Source organism: Podarcis raffonei, chromosome 3, assembly GCF_027172205.1.
Source record: "Podarcis raffonei isolate rPodRaf1 chromosome 3, rPodRaf1.pri, whole genome shotgun sequence".
In the NCBI taxonomy this organism is placed as follows: Eukaryota; Metazoa; Chordata; class Lepidosauria; order Squamata; family Lacertidae; genus Podarcis; species Podarcis raffonei.
In genome coordinates this window covers 61,222,848-61,245,785 of record NC_070604.1, presented here as the reverse complement: position 1 = coordinate 61,245,785, position 22,938 = coordinate 61,222,848, and the positions used below count along the sequence as shown (strand labels likewise).

Genomic DNA, 22,938 nt, shown 5'->3' with positions numbered 1-22,938 from the left:
ATTAACAGTCCCCCCCCTCAAAAAAAATATCCTAGTACAAAAACACAGAGAGGTGATACCATGTGAATCTGAACTGATAGTGCTATTTGCATTTTTCTGGTTTCAGAATATTTGCCCTGTTTCATTATGTACCCAGTCAGGAAATCCTCTTCTTCTTTTTTTAATGACTTGCACAAGGATGTTGTGGAGAAGGCATGTCTTGTAATATGCTATCAGAGCCCTCCAGTTGTTTACCATGGCCACTTGCAAGCTGAACTTGATTCTTATGGATCTTCATTTACTGGCAAGGGTTGTCTTCATTTGGGAAACAAAAATATCCCCAGGCAACTTCAGGAATTCCTTTTCACTCTCTTATCTCATCATGTCACAGCACTAAGGAAGAAACAGAAATGTCAGCAGGCTGTTTGCTTCCCATTACTCCTTATTCACATTGTAATGGGACATTTGGCCCTACAGAGTACATCTCCTCTTTTTAGGATAGGGGAAGGGGGGTTGTAGAATGGAGTTGGACTGTGCCCAAGGCTCCCTGAAAACAACTGAACCTTATGTGCTGCTGTGGGCTAAGAAAAAAATGAAGATTGTACCCTGCCAACTGTAAGTAGGAGTTCAAGAGGGTTACAGAAAGAAAGAAATAATAACCAGAAAACCTTCACAGTAGAATATTGTGATATAAAAAAAAGAGATGGGGAACCTGAGGCGTGGGAGCCAAATATGGACATCCATTCATCTTTCTCTGGTCCTTAGGACTCTCCCTTGACCACAAACTCTTCCCAGGAGAGATTCAATTTTGTATGCATTTTAAGGAGAAACTAGCCAACTCACACATCTCCACCCAATGCACAGACTGAAACCCTGCTAGACTTCAAACTTCTCACTTTGCCAAATTTAGCAATGCAGTTCTCCAACTAGACAATGTGTTGTTGTTGTTTAGTCATTTAGTCGTCTCCGACTCTTTGTGACCCCATGGACCAGAGCACGCCAGGCACTCCTGTCTTCCACTGCCTCCCGCAATGTGTAGAAAATGCATATAATGTGTAAAAAATGCATATAATGTGTAGAAAATGCATATAATAGGGGAACGTGTGGATAAAATGCTGATGAATTTTAATGAAGATTATTTTAATTACTGTATTTTTCGCACTATAAGTCGCACTTTTTCCCCTCCAAAAATGAAGGGGAAATGTGTGTGCGTCTTATGGGGTGAATGCAGGCTCCTTGGCTTCAGCGATAGCAACGCGAAGCCTCCGAAGCCTGCGCTCCAGAGGCTTCGCGTTGCTTCCGCTGAAGCCAGGAGAGTCTGCTCTTTGAGGCTGGCGGTGGGGGAAAGCAGCGCCTCCTCCATCGCCAGCCCCAGAGGATGGGGGGCAGCGGGAAGGCGTGCGACGCCTTCCCGCTACTCTCCAACCCTCCTGTGGGCTTTTGCGGGAGATGGGGGAATTCCCCCACCTCCCGCAAAAGCAGGCAAAAGCTGCACGCTCTTTAAAGGGGCTCCGCGGCTTCTGCTGGCTTTTCTAGGAGGTGGGGGAATTCCCACCTCGTAGAAAAGCCCGCAGGAGCCGCGCACCCTTTGAAGAGCGTGCTGCTCTTGGGGGCTTTTCCCCGAGGAGGGAGAAGGGACTGACTGGCCGTTTCAGTCCCTTTCCCCTCCTGGTCAAAAAGCCCGTAGGAGTCGCGCACGGCTCCTGTGGGCTTTTGCGGGAGGTGGGGGAATTCCGCCACCTCCCGCAAAAGCAGGGAGAAGGTCTTGGAGTAGCGCACAGGCCTGTCCGCTGCTCCCAGAGCTGCGGGGGGGGGGGGAATCATATTTTTTCCCTTGATTTTCCCCCCTGAAAACTAGGTGCGTCGTATGGGCCGGTGCGTCCTATAGGGCGAAAAATACGGTAATAGTCACAAACAGCTGTGGAAATGTGGGCAACTGAATCAAAGACTGGAAGAATGGGAAATTGAGGAAACTGACACTGACAGAATCTTCCATCCCTAGGTGCAGATCAGGTGGCTTTATATAATAATTGGAAATGATCAAATTTCTCAAACAAATTTCTCAAATTTCTTTGTGGATGCCATATGCTTCAGAAACCACAAAAAACTGAGATGCTGCTTCCAAATTTCATTCAGAATCCTGAGAATCTTACTTTATTTGATAAAGTTGTTTTACTAGTGTTCATTTGTCTCCTTCACTTTCTGTTTTCTAGATACAAAGAGGATTTTAGAACAGAAAAATAAAGAAGCTTATTCAGAGTCAATTGTTCAGAATTCCAAGATTTCTCCAGAAGAAAGAAGGCTACAAAGTGCTCTATATCAGAGATTGCACCCAGATAAGGTACATGTTAGGGACACGGGCGGCACTGTGGGTTAAACCACAGAGCCTAGGACTTGCCGATCAGGTCGGCGGTTCAAATCCCCGCGACGGGGTGAGCTCCTGTTGCTTGGTCCCAGCTCCTGCCAACCTAGAAGTTCAAAAGCAAGTCAAAGTGCAAGTAGATAAATAGGTACCACTCCAGCGGGAAGGTAAACGGCATTTCTGTGCGCTGCTCTGGTTCGCCAGAAGCAGCTTAGTCATGCTGGCCATATGACCCGGAAGCTGTCTGCAGACAAACACCGGCTCCCTCGGCCAATAAAGCGAGATGAGCGCCGCAACCCCAGAGTCAGCCACAACTGGACCTAATGGTCAGGGGTCCCTTTACCTTTAAGGTACATGTTAACTACACTGCAAACATATCCCAAAAGTTTGTGGGATATCATCTTTGTCTGTTTTAACTTAGTGCTCAAATAAATGTGAAAAACCAGAGTGTGAAGGCTCCCATAATTTTAATGGTGAGTGGGGGGAAGTCTCATGATCAGAACTTTATAAAAATTGTATAAAAATGGTAAGACATCTATATACAGCAACAAAAAATGTAACTGTGGCTATTAAAAAATATTAAAGTAAGGTTCTGTGCTCCTACAATTGCTTCAGTGAACTTGTTTTTTTAATATATCTTGTAAAAAAAAGATAAATTATTTTATGATTTATAAGCTGTTACAAAGCTGTGTTCCACATAGCTAATTAGCTAATATTTGTCAGCCCTGTGAATGTACTATTGTGCCAGAGAGCGTTGTGTTTCCACTTTGCAACTGCACTGTCACATCATTTTTATCAGTGACTTGGGAGACATTCAAGGATTAAAGCAGAGCTGTTCAGCTTCTTTCCCAGAATACTACTATACTGACCTACAAAAGCCAACACTGACTGAGCTAACTTATCCAGTCTCAGCTCTACCACTAGCCAATTTGAGCCCTTTGCCTCAGGTGGCAGATTGGGAGGGATGACAGAGTGAATGGCACCTAGCCATTGCTATCTGCCTGCTCACCACTGCTGAAAATCCACCACCCCCAGGAAAATACATTTGGAAACCGCCTTCTTGCATTGAAGGGTGCTGCATCACTGCACACCACACTTCAATCCAGCACAAAGGCTGTTGGCTGCCACTTTGCCCCTCTTAGGGAGAAGCCAGTGCCACCTCAGATCTCACCCCTGAGAAGTGAAATGCCTATAAAAGCCCCACCGCTGCATTGCAATGACAGCGAAAACTCTTTCAACAAACAAGAAGAGAAGGGCCGTCATTGGCATGCCTGTGGCTGAGTACAGCTTCTTTTCGAATCTTGCCCATCTCTGCCTCATTCTTTGAGGATGTCCACATCCTGTCTCAAAGTGAAGGCATTGAAGGATGCGATCTGGATGACACCAGATTCACCTTCCGGAGTCACTATGCTACAGCTAATGAGCCACTGGCGGAGAAAGAGGAGTGCGGGGGGAGCGCACAGCCCCCGGCAGTGCAATCCCAGTAGGGTGCCATCAAGGCTGCCCCCCCCCCCACATGAAGCTCCGCCACTGCCTGGGTGACAGAGAACATCCAAGTAGGAAGGCTACTGGGTGTGGTTGGCACTATGGGTTAAACCACAGAGCCTAGGACTTGCCGATCAGAAGGTCGGTGGTTCGAATCCCTGCGACGGGGTGAGCTCCCATTGCTCAATCCCTGCTCCTGCCAACCTAGCAGTTCGAAAGCACGTCAAAGTGCAAGTAGATAAATAGGTACCACTCCAGCGGGAAGGTAAACGGCGTTTCCGTGAGCTGCTCTGGTTCGCCAGAAGCGACTTAGTCATGCTGGCCACATGACCCGGAAGCTGTACGCTGGCTCCCTCGGCCTATAGAGCGAGATGAGCGCCGCAACCCCAGAGTCGGCCACGACTGGACCTAATGGTCAGGAGTCCCTTTACCTTTCCTATTCTACTAGCAGTGGGTTGTTAGCAGAAGGCCAGAACATGGCGTCTAAACCATGTTGTACAAAGCAAGAAGATGAAGATGGGGTATTTCATCCAATATACCGTATTTTTCGCTCTATAACACGCACCCGACCCTAACACGCACGTAGTTTTTAGAGGAGGAAAATCTGCAGGCATGCCACCTGTAGGCATTCCCTCCATAACACGCACAGACATTTCCCCTTACTTTTTAGGAGGAAAAAAGTGAGTGTTATGGTGCAAAAAATACGGTAATTTTCTGTATTTTCTTTTTTTCCAGGATTTTGTGCTTGACCTAGATGACCTTGAACAAGCTCTCCAGGATGTGAACAAATGCCTGGTTTCTCCAAAAGAGTTCTCTTATATTTTCCATGTAAGTTCTACTACTGTACCATTTGTCAGCAGTTAGACTGCTATCACACAAGCTTTTCCAAGACTTCTGCAGCTGGGCCAAAGGCAATATGTCTAGGCTGTCTTCTGTATGTCTTGGAGATTACAAAAAAAGTTTGGCGGCTGACTCATTAGGTTTATATTTTATCAATTTTGCCAACATTGTGTTCAGTGTCTGGGAAGCTAATGCAGTACATAGCTGTGTATATTGGTAATGGCAGTGATTCACTGAAATAGTCTGAAGTATATTAGGCTCATGTAACAGGATTAAGATTTTTCTCTTACCTGGTATAAGAAATTTAAGGAATCCTTCAGCTATTGTAAATGGTCCTTAAACTCTTCCTTTTGCCTTAGATGCCATCTGGGTGAATCACATGTGCCAATCAAATGAAATTCTTCCATCCCACCCTGCCCAGCTATAGTTAAGGAAGTCGGAGGGCCTGAGCTGTACAAGTCAGGGCATTTGCAAAAGCTGAGAATACCTTTTAGTCAGGAATGTGCCTCTCATAAATATTGTTATTATTGTGGGAGAAAAGGCACTATAAGGCTGTTTGTAAATCAAATATACATTCCAGTCATTCTGGAAGGATTCTAGCCAATGTCTGTTTTATATTCAGATTGAAAATATAGACACTCATACACAAAGCACCCTGGAAAAAAGTTTAAAAGTCACACATGCAAAAATGAGCTACATTTCCATGGCCAAGTTCCTTCATCGGCCTTGCAGTCTCTAGGCCTTTGGTCTGTCCTTTCCCATTCTCTCTGGCTTTGCATTCTTAGAGTATTCTTGGAGCGCAGAGGGCTCCATCAGCCCTGCAGATCTACTCTAGTACACTATGTAGTGCTTCTGATGGTATATTTGTTCTATTTCTATCTAAGAAATTTATAATACCCTGCTTTTCACCATACATCTCAAAGTGGTTTACAGAAAAATCAAAGCTTGCAAATACAGCGTTTAATACATAGATTGAAGCATCAGAGACTAGAACCTTAGAATAGTATTGGAGTAGTGATACCTATCTACTGAACATCTTTTGTAATTTATACCGTGTTTGAAACTGAAAGCTGTAAACAAAAGCTTACATTCTCCACAAACGGACCCCCCCCCTTTTTTTCTGAACATAGTCTGGTGACATCATCTGGTTCTCAGTGCTATTTTATGCAGTTGTAAGCTAAAGAACAGCTCTTTTAAGTGCAAAGGTTTCAAAGATACCATTCACCTGAACTCCATCATCTGTGTTTTGGTTATACCAAGGTACCATTTAGGACAAAATGGTAATCCCATTCCATTGTCAAGCACTACTACTTCCAGGATCAGACGTGCAATGCCTCTGAATTTCAGGTCCTGGGGAGCAGGAAAGGTCTATTGAAGATGAGATCTATTGCGTTTAACTCCTACCTAACGGCCATCTGTTTGGCCGCTGGGGGAGGCAGGTTGTTGGACAAGACAGGCCTTTTGTCTTATCCAACAGGGGGTTCCTTGTGTTCTTATTAAGAGCTTTTTTGCATTCAGCTGCGTTTACCGTGCTTGCTTTAAATTCTGAGTGTATTCCAAGGTATTGAAATGAAGCACTCCACAGTTATGTGGACTATTGCACTTAATAAATATAGCCTCATCTTCAAAAAGAAGCAGAAGAAGCTAGAAAAAATGGTAACTGGAAAGGCTGTTGATTGGTCTGAAGAACCGAATAAATCTGGACGTAGGATATTTCAGTGGTTACAGGAGGGATCTTTCCTTGGTTCATTTGTGGCACAACTCATTACATACTCTTTTTTCCTGGGTGTGTTATTTTCACTCTTAGCAACATAATTAGGGTGTTCGTTATTTTGTAAAGAAAATCTATGGAGAACATGCCGTACTAAATAATATTTGAGGCTGATGTGACCAAAAAACCAAAACCGGGCCTAGAGTTTATAATTTGTGAATTATAGGTTCAGGTGTATTGGGAGGGAAATGGTTTAGTACATTTCACACCCTCAAACATCCAAGCTTTCCCTCATGTTACTTCAGCCTAAGTTGTGGAGCAGGCCTTCAGCCTGAGTAACATGTGTGGATGCCAACACAGAATGACATTGAACTGGTCCTCTCCTCCAGCCCCCAAACCGTCTTTAACGGGAAGTGTGAATGTTTACAGATTAACTGAAGGCTAATCACTGAACTTCCTAGCTGAAGAAGAAAACAGTTTGGTCACATTTTGCCATCCTTCTGGGGGGCTGGAGGGGAGATGTAAAAACATTTGCGTTGGCCAGAAATAAAAGCTCATGCTTCACACACTTGTAACCAACCCCAGAAAGTGGGGGGAGCCCTCAGTCTTCTTGGCTTTGAACATTTTGAACAGGAAGCCATTTAGAGCTGGAATGCATGCCTAGCCAGTCCAAGAAACACCCGTTCTTATTACTTCTGGGCTATCGAAAAAGCTTGAGGTGAAAAAAGTATAATTTATAAGCAGCCCCTCTTTTCCTGTTTTGTTTAGATTTTTTTTTTCTCTGCTTCTGCCAAGCCTGTTTTTCAAACTTTGCATGAGGAAACACATTTATACTTGCCTTTCATTTTATTTACTCAGCTGTACATCTACCTAAATTGATAGCTGCTGCTCCTACCTGGCTTCAAATCCAAACAAAGAGAGAGGAAGGTGCATGTTATACTTTCATGGTTTCTGAGGCAAAGGAGGAATCTGGGCGGAGGGCAGGCTGCTGTGAGATTGATATCAAGGGGAGTTACCAGCAGACTTTCTTCCTTTCAGGATATCCACAACTGTATGTTTTAGGAGGAGAATGCTCTATAATTTGCCACACATTCAAGCTGGCCAAGATCCTCATTTTGTGGAAAGGATGGCAATGTTCCCTGAAGAGACCAGTGCTTTTCAAATGCTATTAAAACAATAACTGTCAGCTACTAGAAAGAAAGAAAGAAAGAAAGAAAGAAAGAAAGAAAGAAAGAAAGAAAGAAAGAAAGATCACCAAGAGTGTGTGCTGCAAAGCATCCCCTTGGGCTTAACCCTAGTACAGAGGGTTGAATCTGGCAAAGTCATTGCACACACAGAATTTCTGCTCATGCAGTGGATCTTCCCCTCACACTATGCACTGCCCCCCAGTCTGCTTTGGAAGGTTGTGGGGAAGCCCAGAGCAGATGCTGAAGGCACAAGTGATGTGGGGGAGATGCTCCATTGCAGTGACTTCATTGGCTGTAACCTAATAAATTTAGAAAATCATGGAAGCAGAGAAGGGAAATCAGGACCACTCAGCTACACATGCATGTCATTGCTTGAGTCTAGTCCAACCAGCTCTTAGAATATATTTTATTTATATGCAATGGCCATTGAAGTCTGGAGCTTATGGTGTTCTGCATCTGATTTAAAGTATGAACAACAAATGCATTGGCAGGCGATGTTCGAGTAGTGTGATTATTAGTTTCCCATCTCACCCATGACTGGCTTAGGAAGTTAGATATAGGGAGCCTATGCTGCTGCAGCTGCTGCACATACCAGGTAGCACATGAAAAAAAGGTATTAAGTGCTTACTATTTTAGATATTTTTTTAAAAAAAAACCTTCAAACACTGTGGATGAAAAAGAAGACCGCTTCAGTCTGTCGAAGTATTTGCAAAACAAATTTGAATTACGACTTCTCCTTACAAACTGTAGTATAAAAAACGGCTCACATCATAACTATTTCAAAGGCTAAAAGCTAACCACTGGCAATAAACATATTGCGCCAGTAATTTAATGCAGGAATTATGGTGGGGCAGATGCTATTTGGGGTCTGGTGTGGAATTCGTCAATAAAAACCAAGACTTGGTAGAATGTCCTTCTCATTCCACTGAGAGGACTCGCACACACACACACAGCTTTTATTGCTGAAAGGGGACATTAACATCTTAGAGGGAGGGCTATTTTCAAGAACTCTGATAGTGGCACCACTTTTGCTAAGATCCGCCGCCTCCAACATGTATGATTCTATGTGCTGATGTCACTGCAGCCTGGAGTAGTGTTGAGTTGGTATCCTTCTGAATACCAGATGCTTAGGACAAACCACTAAGCACAGTCATGATCCTAAAACTTTCCATGTGAGCTTTTGAGGGTTAGGGTCTCAGTGCAGTAAAATGCAGGACTAGGTGGAGCCGTTTGGGTGTCTGGGGCTTCAGCTGGCCCACTGTAGCTGAGGCCAGTATAATTTATTCTTTTAAAACCTTACATTTGAAACAGAAATGTTAGGCAGCTGCACTGGACTATCCTTCCCTCTGGGCCCTGCTCCCAGCATAGCATCCCACTAAGGTCATATATCAGGGCCCAGAATCATTGGAGGGAAAGAAGATGCTTCTCCTGAGTGCTGGACCCTCTAAAGAAAAGAACAGCACTAAGCTCATCAGCCCTGAAGCACAACCCTGATGATGATGATGATGATGATGATGATGATGATGATGATGATTACCTTTCTGATAAGCACTTTCCAATTTTCCTTAAAATAGGCAAACAGATGATTCAGGATGCAGTGAAGAAGCCACAATAGAGGAGGCCAGTTCAGTTAAATGGAAACTTTTCACTTCTTAACTATGCTTCCCATTGTGCCTCAGACTCAGTAACTTTTTCAAGAGTCCAAAATGCTTATCATTATGTCTTAGATCCACAAACATTTCACCTATGAGGCTTGTAGTCTTTGTTCCAAATACAGCTTCAGTGTCCACAGATTCCGCTGCTGACCTTTCTCACTCCACCATAAATGAGGCTATGTGGATATGCAGCACCATTTGTAGTTGCAGTTCTAAAACTCCTCAGAAACGTACTTTCTTTTATCCACAGGATTTATGCTTTCTGTTAGCTTAACACAATTAGGGCATACACTACAATGGTTACAAAGGAAATGGCCCATAATGCTGAACAGTTGTGTTTCCTAACACCTTAGTTTAAACACAAAAATGGGCTTTCCCTTTTATATATGAATTCCTGACAGCAGCTTTGGAGATTACTTGCTTTTTATTATTTTATCTTTTTTAGGTTATCCACCTACACACAGTGACGCATAGTTCATTTTTAAAGCATTGGTTCATTGGTCTTGTGTTGTGCACATGGTTCCTGATCCACTGTAGAAGCATGAATATTACCTCCAAGTGGTGGTGCTGGGGAGAGTGCCACCTCTGGAAACCATGCATTTGGCATCATTTTCTGCACATGGCTTCTGATCCAACAGAGGATTCTCCATCTTTCCCATGCACAATGACCTGCCTTGATCAGCCAATGACTATTGCATAAGATCATCATGGAACCATTATGTTACATTTGCTTAATAGGCTTGGGACAAAGGTTTCATGAGCTGACAGTGCTCATCAGCCGATTAACCCAAATAACTTTCAATATATGCAAGCAGCTTTTTCTTTCTCTTCCAGATTCTTGAACTCCCAGGTCAAAAATACAGGCTAAACCTCGAACTCTTCTGTGTAGTGGCAGCTCTGTCTGAGAAAGTGACACAGCTTGAGTAAGTGAAAATATAAACCAAAGCCCATCTGCAGTGACCAAACTGATTAGTGACTGTGGCTATTTTGCAGCTTCAATTTTAGGAAAAGAAGGCAGAGCATAATAGCTGGTGGAAAATATTTAGATGGAAACCAGTTCATATAATTAGAGCCAATCCACGCCATCACTTCTGGGGCTTTGGGACATGTATGTGGTTCTAGTCATTCCAATTAAAATGTTCCCATAACAGTTAATCTGCAAACAGTTTAGCAAATAAAGCTTGCTGCCCTAATACAAATGATTTCCTTGTTATTTAAACATCAAATGAATGAATCCATGTGTATATAGTATAGGAACTGTTATACCTGGGGTTATTTTTTTCTACTTGTTTCTGATTTATGATTGTTGTAGGATCCATGTCTTATTGCTTTATTTATAACATATATGAGGAGTAAGTGTAAGCACAAGACACTTAATTGTAAAAAATGTTTACTGGAACAATAGTGATTACAGAGGTACTTGGTCTGGCTGAGCCTCGTTCTTGGTCTTAGCATGAACCTGCTATGGTTTATTGGGTTCATCAGGAAGTGATTCAAGTGTTTTGTCTATATATTTAAAAGCCCAAAATAAATTTTATCATCTTCCCAGTGACTTCATATCAATTTATTCATTTTACAAGAACCAAGTTGTTTATTTGTCTGGTGGTCAATTTGATGAAGTCATCCTTGGATGAGAATGTCAAGCCTTCTCGTTAATGTGTCATCTTCATGCTTTCTGTCAATAAACATTTGTCAATTGAGGCAAAGCATAATGTATAGTTAGGTTGTGGTAGAGAGCTGAATTCACAATGTGTATCACTTATGAAAATATTTTGTTCCTAAAGGAAGTTCATTTATTCTTACAGTTAGGGCTACCATCAAAACCAATCAAATGCAGAACTCAGGAATTGCTAAAAAAATATCTGGCATAATTTCTTGAATCCACTTTATTTTTTCTCTGGGGTGTATGGATGTTAGGGGAGTGGTAGCACCTCTGGTGGGGGACACATTGTGTTCCTTCTGGAGTATTTCTCCACCTTTGGTGCACTCAGTTCCCACCTGTGGCTCATGCGACAGCAACCACGCCCCGGCTTTGGCCTGACCGGCTAAACCAGGCAAGGGTAGCTGATGGGTCTCAAACCCTTGGTGAGTTAGGGACTTCCCCTGCGTGCAAAGTTGTACAGGCTCTGATGTATTGATACCAGTAGTGGGCCCAACGGTCATGAAGGCAGTTTCTGTATGTGCTGTAGATGGAAGCGAAGGGCAGATGAGGCTCATCAACCTAAGAGATGGAATACTGTAATCCTCAACCTCCACTGTCTTGTGGAATAGCTTTGGGAGAAGAAAGGGCTAAGGAGTATATCCTACAAAAATATGCAGTGGAGTCCCTAAGACTCTTGGATGGTACCTTAAATGCCTCCTTATGGCAATTCCTACAGCCAAGATGGTGCTTAACATATTGCTTTCCTTTCCTCTGGATCACATCAGTGATGCCAAGAGGGGGGGTTTGTTGTCTGGGCATCCTAGGACCTCCATACACCCTGCCCATGCATCCTGGGAAGGTCACTTCAGTGCTGCTCACTTCGTTTGCCTTCTTCTAAACTTAATCAAAGAGGCATATGGAATCAATATGCATGTATAATAATAGCTCAGGCTTTTAAGGTCAGCTAGTTTCATGTACAACAACCATTTGTATGCATAATAACGAATTCTTCAATATTCAATTTTTTAAAATGAAAATTCATCTCTGGTTCCAGATCAGCAGAAATAAGATAAGGTTGCTTTGGGAAGTTTTGAAACAGGACTGTTAAATTCCAATGATAGAAGCAGGCAAGGAAGTTGGATCCCCTAACATCCTTATAATTGCCCCTTTTATATTGCCTTAATCACACAGGTTTGAATCAGAATCAAACTGGTTTGAATCTAAAAAGAACAAGGTGTATTATACTCTGTGGAGCTTCCCCACTTGCTAGCTCCCACTGCAGCTTCTTGTATCCCCTCTCCACAAAGTTCCTCCTGGAGGTCAGAGAACCCTCCCAAACAGCATGAGATGTGGTACAGAGGGTTGCAACATGAGGGGAGTCAGTGGAAATTGGGGCAGGGAAGGTTTGCTCAAGCCCAACTACCTTCCACCAGTAAGCAAAGACGAGTTGAGGGGATTCTTTGCATCGCAAGCATAGTATGCCTTCAGGCTGGGTCTTGTTGATTCTCACAGGCAACTAGTTCACTTTAGAAACTTATTTCAAAATATTTAAATGATAAAATGAAGACAGAAGTTATAAGCCCAGGTCTGGAGCACGTGAATTATGTGAATTTGGGAATGTGCCCATATACAGTCGAACGGAATCCAATCTGGAAGTTCCTGCAGCCAATCGGAAGCCACGGAAGCCCCGTTCCAAAAATAGTTCGAAAACCAGAATACTCAGTTCCGGGTTTCAAATGTTTGGGAGCCAATTTGTTCGGGAGCCAAGGGATTTGAGATCCAAAGTACAACTGTATATGATCTTGATTAGTGCCCAGTCTCCAGTTACTGTGTTGTGGCTTTCAAAATGGGGCTACTGATGCAGGAGGACTGTACCCCAGGTGCTTCCACATGTGGGCACCCAAAGTATGTGTAAAACACACAGCGGCACACACAAGAGAGACTGAAATGTGATGGGCCAGGTGGAACTTTGCAAAAATCCGTAGCCTCAGATACAGGAAAACAAATTGAAAACAGCTTTGCAAAATAAGTGGGATTTAAAGATAAATTTAAAAGAGAAGATCGAGTTGACTTTTATGGACAGAGTGGGGAAGACTGACATCTATTAGATATGCCATCTGGACTGTTAGCGACAATCACAGAGGCATGATTGCAAATGTATTATAGTGATGTCCTACGTCATAGGCAAAATTGTATGTGGCAGATAAAGTGGGTCTTCCCAGACTCCTTTGGACTGTCTTGACTCTTGATGAAAGTGGCACATTGATGTCTTTTCAAAGCAAGTGTCACAGTCAAGATGACAAATTTCGACTCCTGGGGGACATCCTTAATTCGGATCATCAAAGGGTGCCTCTTATTGGCAGCTATTCCATTTGCCTGATAAAAGTGAAACCTGACAGGAATGTGATAGCTGTGTATAAGGAGGCCACCAATAAAAAGCTTTCATGGTGTTTTCCTCCCCCGGTTGCAATATTGAAAACAAGCTTGTGGCTACAAACACTGCTGCAACTGATGCTTGAAACTTTGTTGTAGGATAAACGGTCTGTTCCCTTCCACAACACTTGCAAATGTAAGAGACTCTGGTCTCAGACAGGAGTTCTACCATGGTGGCTCATTAGTCCCTGTGCCCCCTGAAATTAAATGATACCCTTGGGCAAAATCTAAATTAAGTTACTGTGAAAAACTAAAAATAGAACACATTGCATCCCTTTGCTTCTCGCTATAGGATTGAATATTTTCTTGCACCTAAGAAAGTGGGACATTTTTGGTCTCCAAGGAAGTTAGCCTGTTTCCTTGGAGACTGTTTCCTTTAGACACAGCAGAGTTGCTGAGGGGATGCCTTCACTGCTTACCTTGGCAACCATGAATCGCTTAATACTCTGCCCATGAATGCAGGCCTTTCAGTGCATTAGCCCTTGCCCGCAGGTATAAACATTCTTTCATGAAGAAAAAAAGGTTGACAGGACTGTATGCTACATAGATTTCATTTTTAAAAACGATAAACAAAAGCATATTATCCAACAGAATAATTCCATGAAAACACGTTAGCTGTGAAGTTGAGGCATGCCTTTTATTGTGCAGATCCTGAATATGATCAAATGTCCGGTTCCATGACCAGCAGCCATATTGTGCTATGGCCATGAAGAAAAGGACCATGGGAAAGCTTAATGGGATGTTTTGTGGCTTCTATAAAATGGGATACCATGGGTGATGTTTATGAGGAAGACAGCTGCAAAGGAAGAGCAGGACTCCCGCTGGTCTTTCTTACTGGCGTGAGGTTTGAAGAAGTTGAGGGCAGCAAAGGTATGACTGAATAGTCATACCAGCCGTACGACTTCACAGGCATATTTTTTTAAATGTCTCAGTAGGCAAACACTACAGGCAAAATTCTCAAAATATTTACCAATTCACAGTCCTTATGCTGGAATAAAAAGAGATTTGTTGTTCTCTTCCAGTAAAGAAGGCAGTTGAAAAGGGGCTGCATCAAAAATAATCCACTCTCCTCCCTTTAGTAAACTGGAATTTGATGCAATACTGTATCAGTCATGGGGCTTACATTACATTTTCTAAATGAGTTAGCCGTTCCCGTAACTTCATGAATACTTTACCAGGGCAGGGGGTGGTGAGAGTTAAAAAAACATAATAGTCATAATAGCTTCTTTGTACCTTCTAAGTGGAAGATATCCATATTGCACAAGCAAAACACAAGGAGAAAACTTCCGCAAAAGTATGGCTGCTGTGTGTGTGTGTGTGTGTGTGTGTGTGTGTGTGTGTGTGTGTTTCTGCCTATGAGTTTGATTGATCAAGAGCCAGTGTCAGTGGGGGTTTTTTTAAAAAAATGTTTAGGGGTACTCTCGTTTTGACTCAAGAAAATCTCCATTTTATAGTTGAAATCGGGGAAAATAAATACAGTAAATGGACAGAAGTACAAAGATTCACAAAATGTTTAGGGGTATGCATACCCCTGCATCCCCCCAGAAAAGAGCACTGGCCAGTATGAATGTTATTAGAACCTAAAACAGATAGTACCTATGCTTGAGAAAACAGCCAGAAAGTGACTTGTGCACTTGTGATAGTATTGATTTGATCTTGTCAGTTCTCCGATTTTAGACTTCTGTTCAAAATAAGCTTCTTGTGGCAAAAAAGAGCCAACTACACAAGTTTCCATGGTGTCTTGACTGAAGGTAGTCCATAAAAAAAGAAGACCCCTGAAGGGTCGGACCATATGTTCATCTCGTTCAGCATCCATTTTCCAAAATTGGACAGCCAGCTTCTGAAAGCAATATTAATTCCCCACTTGCCTCTGCAGCAGCTGATAATGGCATATTTATTATCATAAAAGCCTCTCGAGGTATCATAGGTAAAAACCATTAATGTAATTTCACCAATATTAATTTAGTCATTGAACGTATCCATTAATACTAGAGGACTGGCCTTTTTTGTCAAGCCCCCTCCTATTAATCTCTAACATGGAAAGTGCCTTTTTAACTGATGGAAAAAGCAAAAGATCATGGAGCGTCTCCACCCCCATCATTCTGCCCGGACGCTGAGGTCCAGCGCCGAGGGCCTTCTGGCGGTTCCCTCATTGCGAGAAGCAAAGCTACAGGGAACCAGGCAGAGGGCCTTCTCGGTAGTGGCGCCCGCCCTGTGGAATGCCCTTCCAGCAGATGTCAAAGAGATAAACAACTACCTGACATTCAGAAGACATCTTAAGGCAGCCCTGTTCAGGGAAGTTTTTAACGTGTGATATTTTACTGTATTTTTGGTTTCTATGGAAGCCGCCCAGAGTGGCTGGGGAGGCCCAGCCAGATGGGCGGGGTATAAATAATAAATTATTATTATTATTATTATTATTATTATTATTATTATTATTTCTGTATTAGCTTATCTGACAATTTTATAATTCACCAGCACCACCTAGCCAAGGCACTCAAGATGCTGCATACAATCCAGAAACACAAATCCTATTAATAATGATGGGACGATAGCAGTCAAATTCTCGGGTTTACAAATTTTGCTTCTTTGCATCAACTTTTCTACCCAAAGAGCTTATCATTGGTCATTAGTTGGGCCTTGGAAAAAATAACATTGTGAGCAGTTGAGACATAAGCAAGCACTCCATACAAGAGGCGGTCTGATGCAAGCAATGCTCCATTAGGTCAGAATTGCAAGATACCATGTATAAATCCATTTAAAATGGTTTCCTCTCCTATCATCAACAACTTGGGGATCAGAGCATGTAAGTCAGGGATAGCCAACATGGCACCTGGCAATAGGAGGATGGGAGTCGTTATCCTAAACATCCAGAAGGCACCGCATTGGTTACCCTTGATGTGAGCCCAGCATTGCCAAATAAAGCATGAAGAGCACAAACACACCAAGAGACTCCAAGGGTGATCAATCAACACCATAAAAATTGGAGGCCTTGGCCATCTTCTTCACTTCCCAGATGGAATGTGAACATGCCAGAAATAAGGAGAAGGAGAAGGAGAAGGAGAAGATAGACAGTAACTCCTAAACCTAACTAGGAACTAGGTAGCCAAAACAAGATGAGCAATTTTGCTGGCATCCTCCCCAAACAGGAAGCATTATACTGATAGAGAAAACATTTCATTTTCATGAATTTTCTTCTCACAGTTACACACATTTTTCATTCATTCTTTAGAACCTAAAGTTGTTCCATGTGCATTTTTAGCAAGTTCATCTGCAAAATAGTGTAACTAACACACCCAATTAACACAACAACATTTTTCTTTGGTAGTCTCTGTAGAGCATACCAGTCACCTCAGGATGCACTCCCTTTCTTGTCTCCCTCTGCCCCTTAGTGTCACCTCCTCTTCAACTGCTTTGTACAGAATTGGCTTCCTCCCAGTAATACATCAGGCTGGCACCATCGCACTTCAAACTATGTCCCAACTGGAAGGTTGCCCATGGCCCTGTGAGTGCCAACAACTAATCCAGCAGCCTGTGCCATTTATGTGGCACACGTTCAACTCCTCTTTACTGTTTTCTTAAGGCTTTGCGGAACAAAGCTCTGTGCTCATTGCTTGGGAAATTAAGGGAATAATGGCACTAAGTTGCCACTGAGGTTGCAATCCTGAAAGTGTTTCTTTTGTTGTCATGACTCATAAACAGTCAAATAGTCACAATATTGCAGGCTTTTCCCATGACTGACATGCACAAGAGAGTCCAGTTCACAAAGGGCTCTTGACCTCTTCCTTGAGCATTCATCTTGATTTACTTGTGGGGTGTTTGTATGTCAGCATTCAACACTTGCATTTTCCCATCACTTTCCTAAATGCAAAAAAAAAAAAGTGGATTTGTTGCACTAGGACAACAGAGCACTTTTATTCATTTCAATTATGCAAACCTCAGTTTCCAGGTTATGATTGAATCCCTCCTGCAAAATGATGACACTCTGGAGACACACACAATTATTTGTGCAATATGCATCCCTTCATCTTTGTGCTCACTGTGGAGATCTACAAAATGCAGAGCTGCATTTGCAGGGTTGCAGAATCTTCTAGAAAACTGTGCTTGCTACTAATCTGCAATAAGCAGGTGTTTGAAACTGTCACCACAAAAGGTGGGTATTAGCGTCAGTAGCTCAGGAAGATTCCAACCAAAAAGACATTTTAAATAGCTGCTGTTGCCCTGTAGGTGCTGGTGGCAACCTGTTGGGAATAGAGAAATGGCCAGATTCATGTGCAATTAATAAACATCCTGTTGAGCCAGTCTAGTAAGAAAAGTGTTCAAGGAGAAAAAGACTATGACATCAGTGCTATAATTTTGTCAAACCTTGAATTAAATTCTTGCAGCTTTAATTCCTTGTGTGAAACATTCTATCAATGAAAAATATTTACAATCCCTGCTATAAATCTGCTAAAAATCTGAAAAGTAATTTCATTTATGTAATTCATAAAAAGGAGCAGATGTTGAAATAATCTTATCTTGGTTTCCTCACCCATAGCCCAGTGATTAAGAAATTGGTCAATAAACTGGATTTTGAAGCCTTAAGCATTCGTATTGAGAAAGCAAAAGATCTCTGGCATCTCCTCCAGGACGATGAAGGAGAGAAAGGAAGGAAAACAAACAAAACGACTGGAGGATCAGTCAGCATTCGCCGACTGGCACTTGAGCTGGCAGCAGGTGGATTTTCATTGGAGGCTATTAATTTTGTAAGTCAAACCCTTCACGATCCCATTTTCTTTTCATGGCTGCATGGCACCAGTCCAAAATCTCTGGTTGCATTTCCTGAGATGATCACTTTCACCCACTCCCCTTAAAATATTAAATACTTATATGATACTTTTCAGAGGCTGGGGCACTTTGACAGTGAAGAGCTAAACATAAAGCTGTAGAGACGGATATCCTTGCTATGACTTTAGTTTTCCAGACCTAGGCTTACAGTACCATGTATGATCCAAAACATCATATATGCCTTGGAGATAATAAAAAGTTCGTTTGGCCTAGTTGTTTTCAGCTGAGAGTAGCATTAGCAGAATGAGAGAGTATCAAATGGCACTAGTATTTAGTATAAATTATATACTGCAAGTATATGGCAGGTAAGGCAGATTACAAGGTCAGATCTTTTCATTGACACATACAGTAGGTCAGGTCAATTCAGATGTTTTTTTCTCTCTTAACCATTTTGCTTCTTATTCATAAACTCTTCAGTTCTCACTATCTTCATAGAAAAGGATATAGGTTACATTTCCTTCTATTACAAAACAGATATAGGGCTTTATTGGCCCTTAGTTTTATTTTGTACGTTAACTGACTGCACTCTTATTATGCCCATACAAACATATTCTAACAACTACCATTTTGGAGCAGATGAAAGATTGAACTAACTTGGTATTCTATAGTTGAAAACAGAGAAACACTGCTTCACTGATTTTGAATCTTTTCATAATGACGCCGAAAGTTTTTCCCTTGCTGGAGATAGTACAGCTGATGCTACAATGAGCTTCCTACGGTGGTCACTTTTCTGAGGAACTGAAGCCACATCACAGCACATGGCTTGTATCAGGAGCGCCAGCTTGCCCTCACTATTGAGGGTCCGATGTCAGATGTCATGAACCATGTAACACAACACACTGACGTAGAGCACAGCAACATCGTCGCTCAGTATTGATGGGGTCTGGCCCCCTCCTTAAGAATTTCAGGGGAGCCCAAAGTGCGCCCCCCAACTGGCACACCTGGCTTGTATCCAATGTTAGTCATACTCAGATTAGTCCTGTTAAGATTAATGATCATGACTAATCTAGATATGTTAATGTCACTGGGTCTACTCTACTTAGTTGACTACATGCATGCTTCCTTGGACTTATTGTGCATTATTTCACATTATTGACAATCTTATCTGCCATTCTTTTGCCCTCCGTTTCTCACGCCAGAACTCTTATTGGTCTTCTGCAATCTGTTCTCTGCAATCTCAAGCACATAGTGGTAGCCCAGTCCTATGAGCTGCTGCTGCACCGACATGGTAGCTCATAAGGTCAGATGCAGGAGCTCAAGCATTTTCACATGGAATACAATGCTTCAGCTGCACCATTGCTGGCAAAGTGAAAGCCACCAGCACTTGCAACAACAGCCGCAAGGATGCTACTAGCCCAGAGACAGAAAGAAGAAGTCGTCCCTACCAGAGAGGAATGGCAAACCAAGCTGTTGGACTATGCCAAAATAGTAAAGCTGACTGGAAAACTCTGGAACCAAGGGGACAAAAACTTTATAAAAGAATGGAAAAAATTATAAGTTATTTAGGAGACCACTGTAAGCAGATAAAAACACTGGCAGGATTTTGATTCTACTTGTAGTGTAACAAATACCATGGACAATATGGATTGCTATAATATTTAGAGTATGGAAGAATATGAAGTTGCACATGTTTAAAATGGGACGCCATTGAGGGGGGGTGGGGGGAAGTCGCAACATTCAAAGTAATTTCTGTATATAGATATCTGTTCAATTACAAATTTGTATTTGTAAAATCAAATAAAATGACCGCCCCCCCAAAAAGAAGCTACCAGCACTCGTTGGCTAATGCTTTCTGTGTTAATCATATATGTGACATCCCAAAAATGAAAGTGGATGTGATTTATGATCAACTATAATTTCTATTATTATTTTATTTTTTGATGCACAGAGTGCTTTGCAATTCATACCTCATTTATTCTTGCAATGACCCGTTGGTGGGTTAGGTTGGCTGATTATGACTTTTTCGAGGCCACCCAGTGAGCTTCGTAGCTGAGCAACTACTTGAACCTGAGTAACCCACTGTGACCAATTTCAAATTATACTGTATCCAATGCACCACATTACAATTCCTAAGCACAACCTCATGCTTCCTTTTAAACCCTGTTCCAAGGATTTTATCTGGCAAGCAGAGTGGAAATGGCAGCTTTGAACCATTTACCAGGAAACGGATCCAGCTGTAGTGGTAGCAGCACAAATCACAGCCAATCAATAGGACTGGAACGTAAAGCTACAATTCTCAACTTAGTCCTTGAACTGTCCAAACAGAAGCCAATTGGACATGTCAACTGGAGTAAGTAGGTCAGGAGGAGGAGGAGATGGAAGAGGAAGAGGAAGTGGAAGAAGAAGAAGAATCTAGTCCAACCTCTGCAATGCAGGAATATTCAGCTGCCCCATACAGGGATTGAACCTGCAACCTTGGAAAGGAGGAGGAGGAGGAGGGATGCTAAGGATCGTAACAACTAGCAATCTGAATGAAATGTGAAGAGAATTTGTAGACACTTTTTTAAAAAGTCACCACTTTGTATGAAGAGAGAGGAAAGCTTTAATATAACCCCCAAGCCCCCTGCTTTTTGATTTAAGGGAAGGAAAAACAACAACTGTGAAAGTCAAAACCACTGGGTTCAGCTTCATCGGCCAGCTCCTCAAAATAGGCCTGCTTTCTTACGGAAAGGTATACAAAGTAGAAGAGAAAAAACAGGCAATTTGAACGAAACTTCTCCAAGTCGTCTGAATTTGGTGCCAAGCATACAGGGCAGGATGATAGTTAAGAGGCCTCCTGTCCCATTTTGGGATCTTTAAAGGCACTAGTGACTAAATACTCCATGCTGGGAAGCAACCATGGAAAATAACTTGATCTTCAGTGAACAAGCAGTCTAATCATTTTAACCATTCTTTGAGGTTTGCTTTTATGTAATTCAGCTTAATGACTTTAGCAGGCTCCTTCATCAGGGTTTTGTTTTCACATACTGAATGATCACTGGCCTATGTGGTGGTTAAAAGCAGAGCAGTATGATTCCAAATCCTATCTGGATACAACCTTTTGGAGGATCCAAAATGTACTCTGTTTCATTCTTGGGCATCTCTGCTAACTGCTCCAAAATAGCCTTTGCATAATCTTTTTTTCAGTAGTTCAATGCTGAGGGCAAAGGGAGCTATTTCTTCATTGGTACAGATTTTCCATTCTAAACACACATCTATACACACATTCGGTTTTGCCAGCATATATTCTCATGAGCAGGGCTTTGGTCATTACATGATAAAAACATTTCCCCCTTCAAATTTAGGGGCAGATATCAAGAAGCAAGCACAGCAACCAATAAGTAAAACAGAATGTAACCAGATTGACATGGAATTTTTCCTGCTAGGCCTACACGCATGGTACTTATAAATATACCAACATAGGTTCTTGGATAAATAAGAATCCACAGCCTTCTTAAATAATCGACAGGATCTGTAGCAGGCTAATGAGAATTGTTTAACTTCAGTGCCACTCTCCAATGCAAGTAGCTATTATGGATGAGGAGCTGGTAGGCATTTCTAGCTATCACACTTCTATGTCTGACAACACAACCCTAACCCAAAGTCCCTGAACTTCTCCGGTGCTCCTGGCTCCTCTCGGTGCATTGAGGGAGCCTTGTCTATGGCAGTGGTGGACCTTGGGATCTCAAATGACAAAATGTGATGCACCCCCACCTGTTAGTTGTGGTGCCCCCAAGGCACTGCACCCAACTAGATCAGGGCATATATGTTGCTAAGCCCATTGTGTGACATCGTCAAGCAAAATTATAACAGGTTCCATGCATTTCTAATTAAGAATCTTATTATGAAACCCAACTTTCATAATGTTAAAGCTCTCTTTAAAATTTTCCTTTCAGGCCCTGCAGAAGTTCAACCGCGGAAAAGCAGGTGTTCTATCTTTCCTGGATTTTGTTACCTACATCCCCTTGTTTGTCGAAATCCACGAGGGCATAGTTCAGAATCCTCTTTCACTAGTCCCAAACACTGTTCCAGATCTGGAAGATGAGCTTCATATGAGTGTGATTTAGAAACACAGAACTGCAAGGTGAATCCAGCAATGCAAGAAGACCCAGATATGGAAATCTCAAATATATATATATATTTATTTAATTAAGAATTTGCTTAAAGTTACTGCTGATTGCTGTACAAACCTCAAATAACCTTGTTGTAGTCAGTGCTGATCATTAGAGATTCCCAGTGCAATAGAGACTTAGGTGAAAGTTTGTGGTAAGGTTGTTCTACTTTCTTCAAAGGCTATATATGATTCAATATATTCAGTTACATTATAATCCTATACAGTGGTACCTCGGTTTTCGAATGTCTCTGCTGACGAATATTTCAGTTTTTGAACGCCGTAAACCCAGAAGTGAATGCTTCGGTTTTCGAACACGCCTTGGAAGTCGAACATGCCACGCAGCTTCCGCTGAGTGCAAGTTCCTGAGGCCTAGCTGTTGACTGTCAAGTTTTCAGTTTTTGAACGTTTCAGAACGCAAACGGTCTTCTGCAACGGATTACATTCAAAAACTGAGCTACCACTGTACATGCCTACTCATGTACTGGGGAATATTTTCATGAAACATCTGCTCCCTTGTAACACTAGATCAGTTTAACTCCAGTAACATTCACAGAACCAGTAACAGCTCTTTAAATTCAAATTAATACTTTAATATACCGTACTATCATTGGCACACAGTTTTTTTCTGTTCCCAAAACAGCTTCTGTGTGCCCTATAGGAAAGTTATCTTAACTACATAATTGTTTTAATTACTTTTAGCATAATAAAAATCATAGTTTTAATA

General features: G+C 42.1%; 1 protein-coding gene across 1 annotated transcript; it reads left to right on the top strand.

Annotated features, from left to right (window-relative positions):
* Nucleotides 1–235: 235 nt before the first annotated feature.
* LOC128411576 (uncharacterized) lies at nt 236–22,938 on the top strand. Its single transcript, XM_053384015.1, has 6 exons — nt 236–323; nt 2,193–2,320; nt 4,562–4,654; nt 10,054–10,142; nt 17,832–18,039; nt 21,997–22,938. The coding sequence occupies exons 1-6, from the start codon at nt 236–238 to the stop codon at nt 22,165–22,167; spliced, it is 777 nt and encodes a 258-aa protein (XP_053239990.1). The 3' UTR covers nt 22,168–22,938.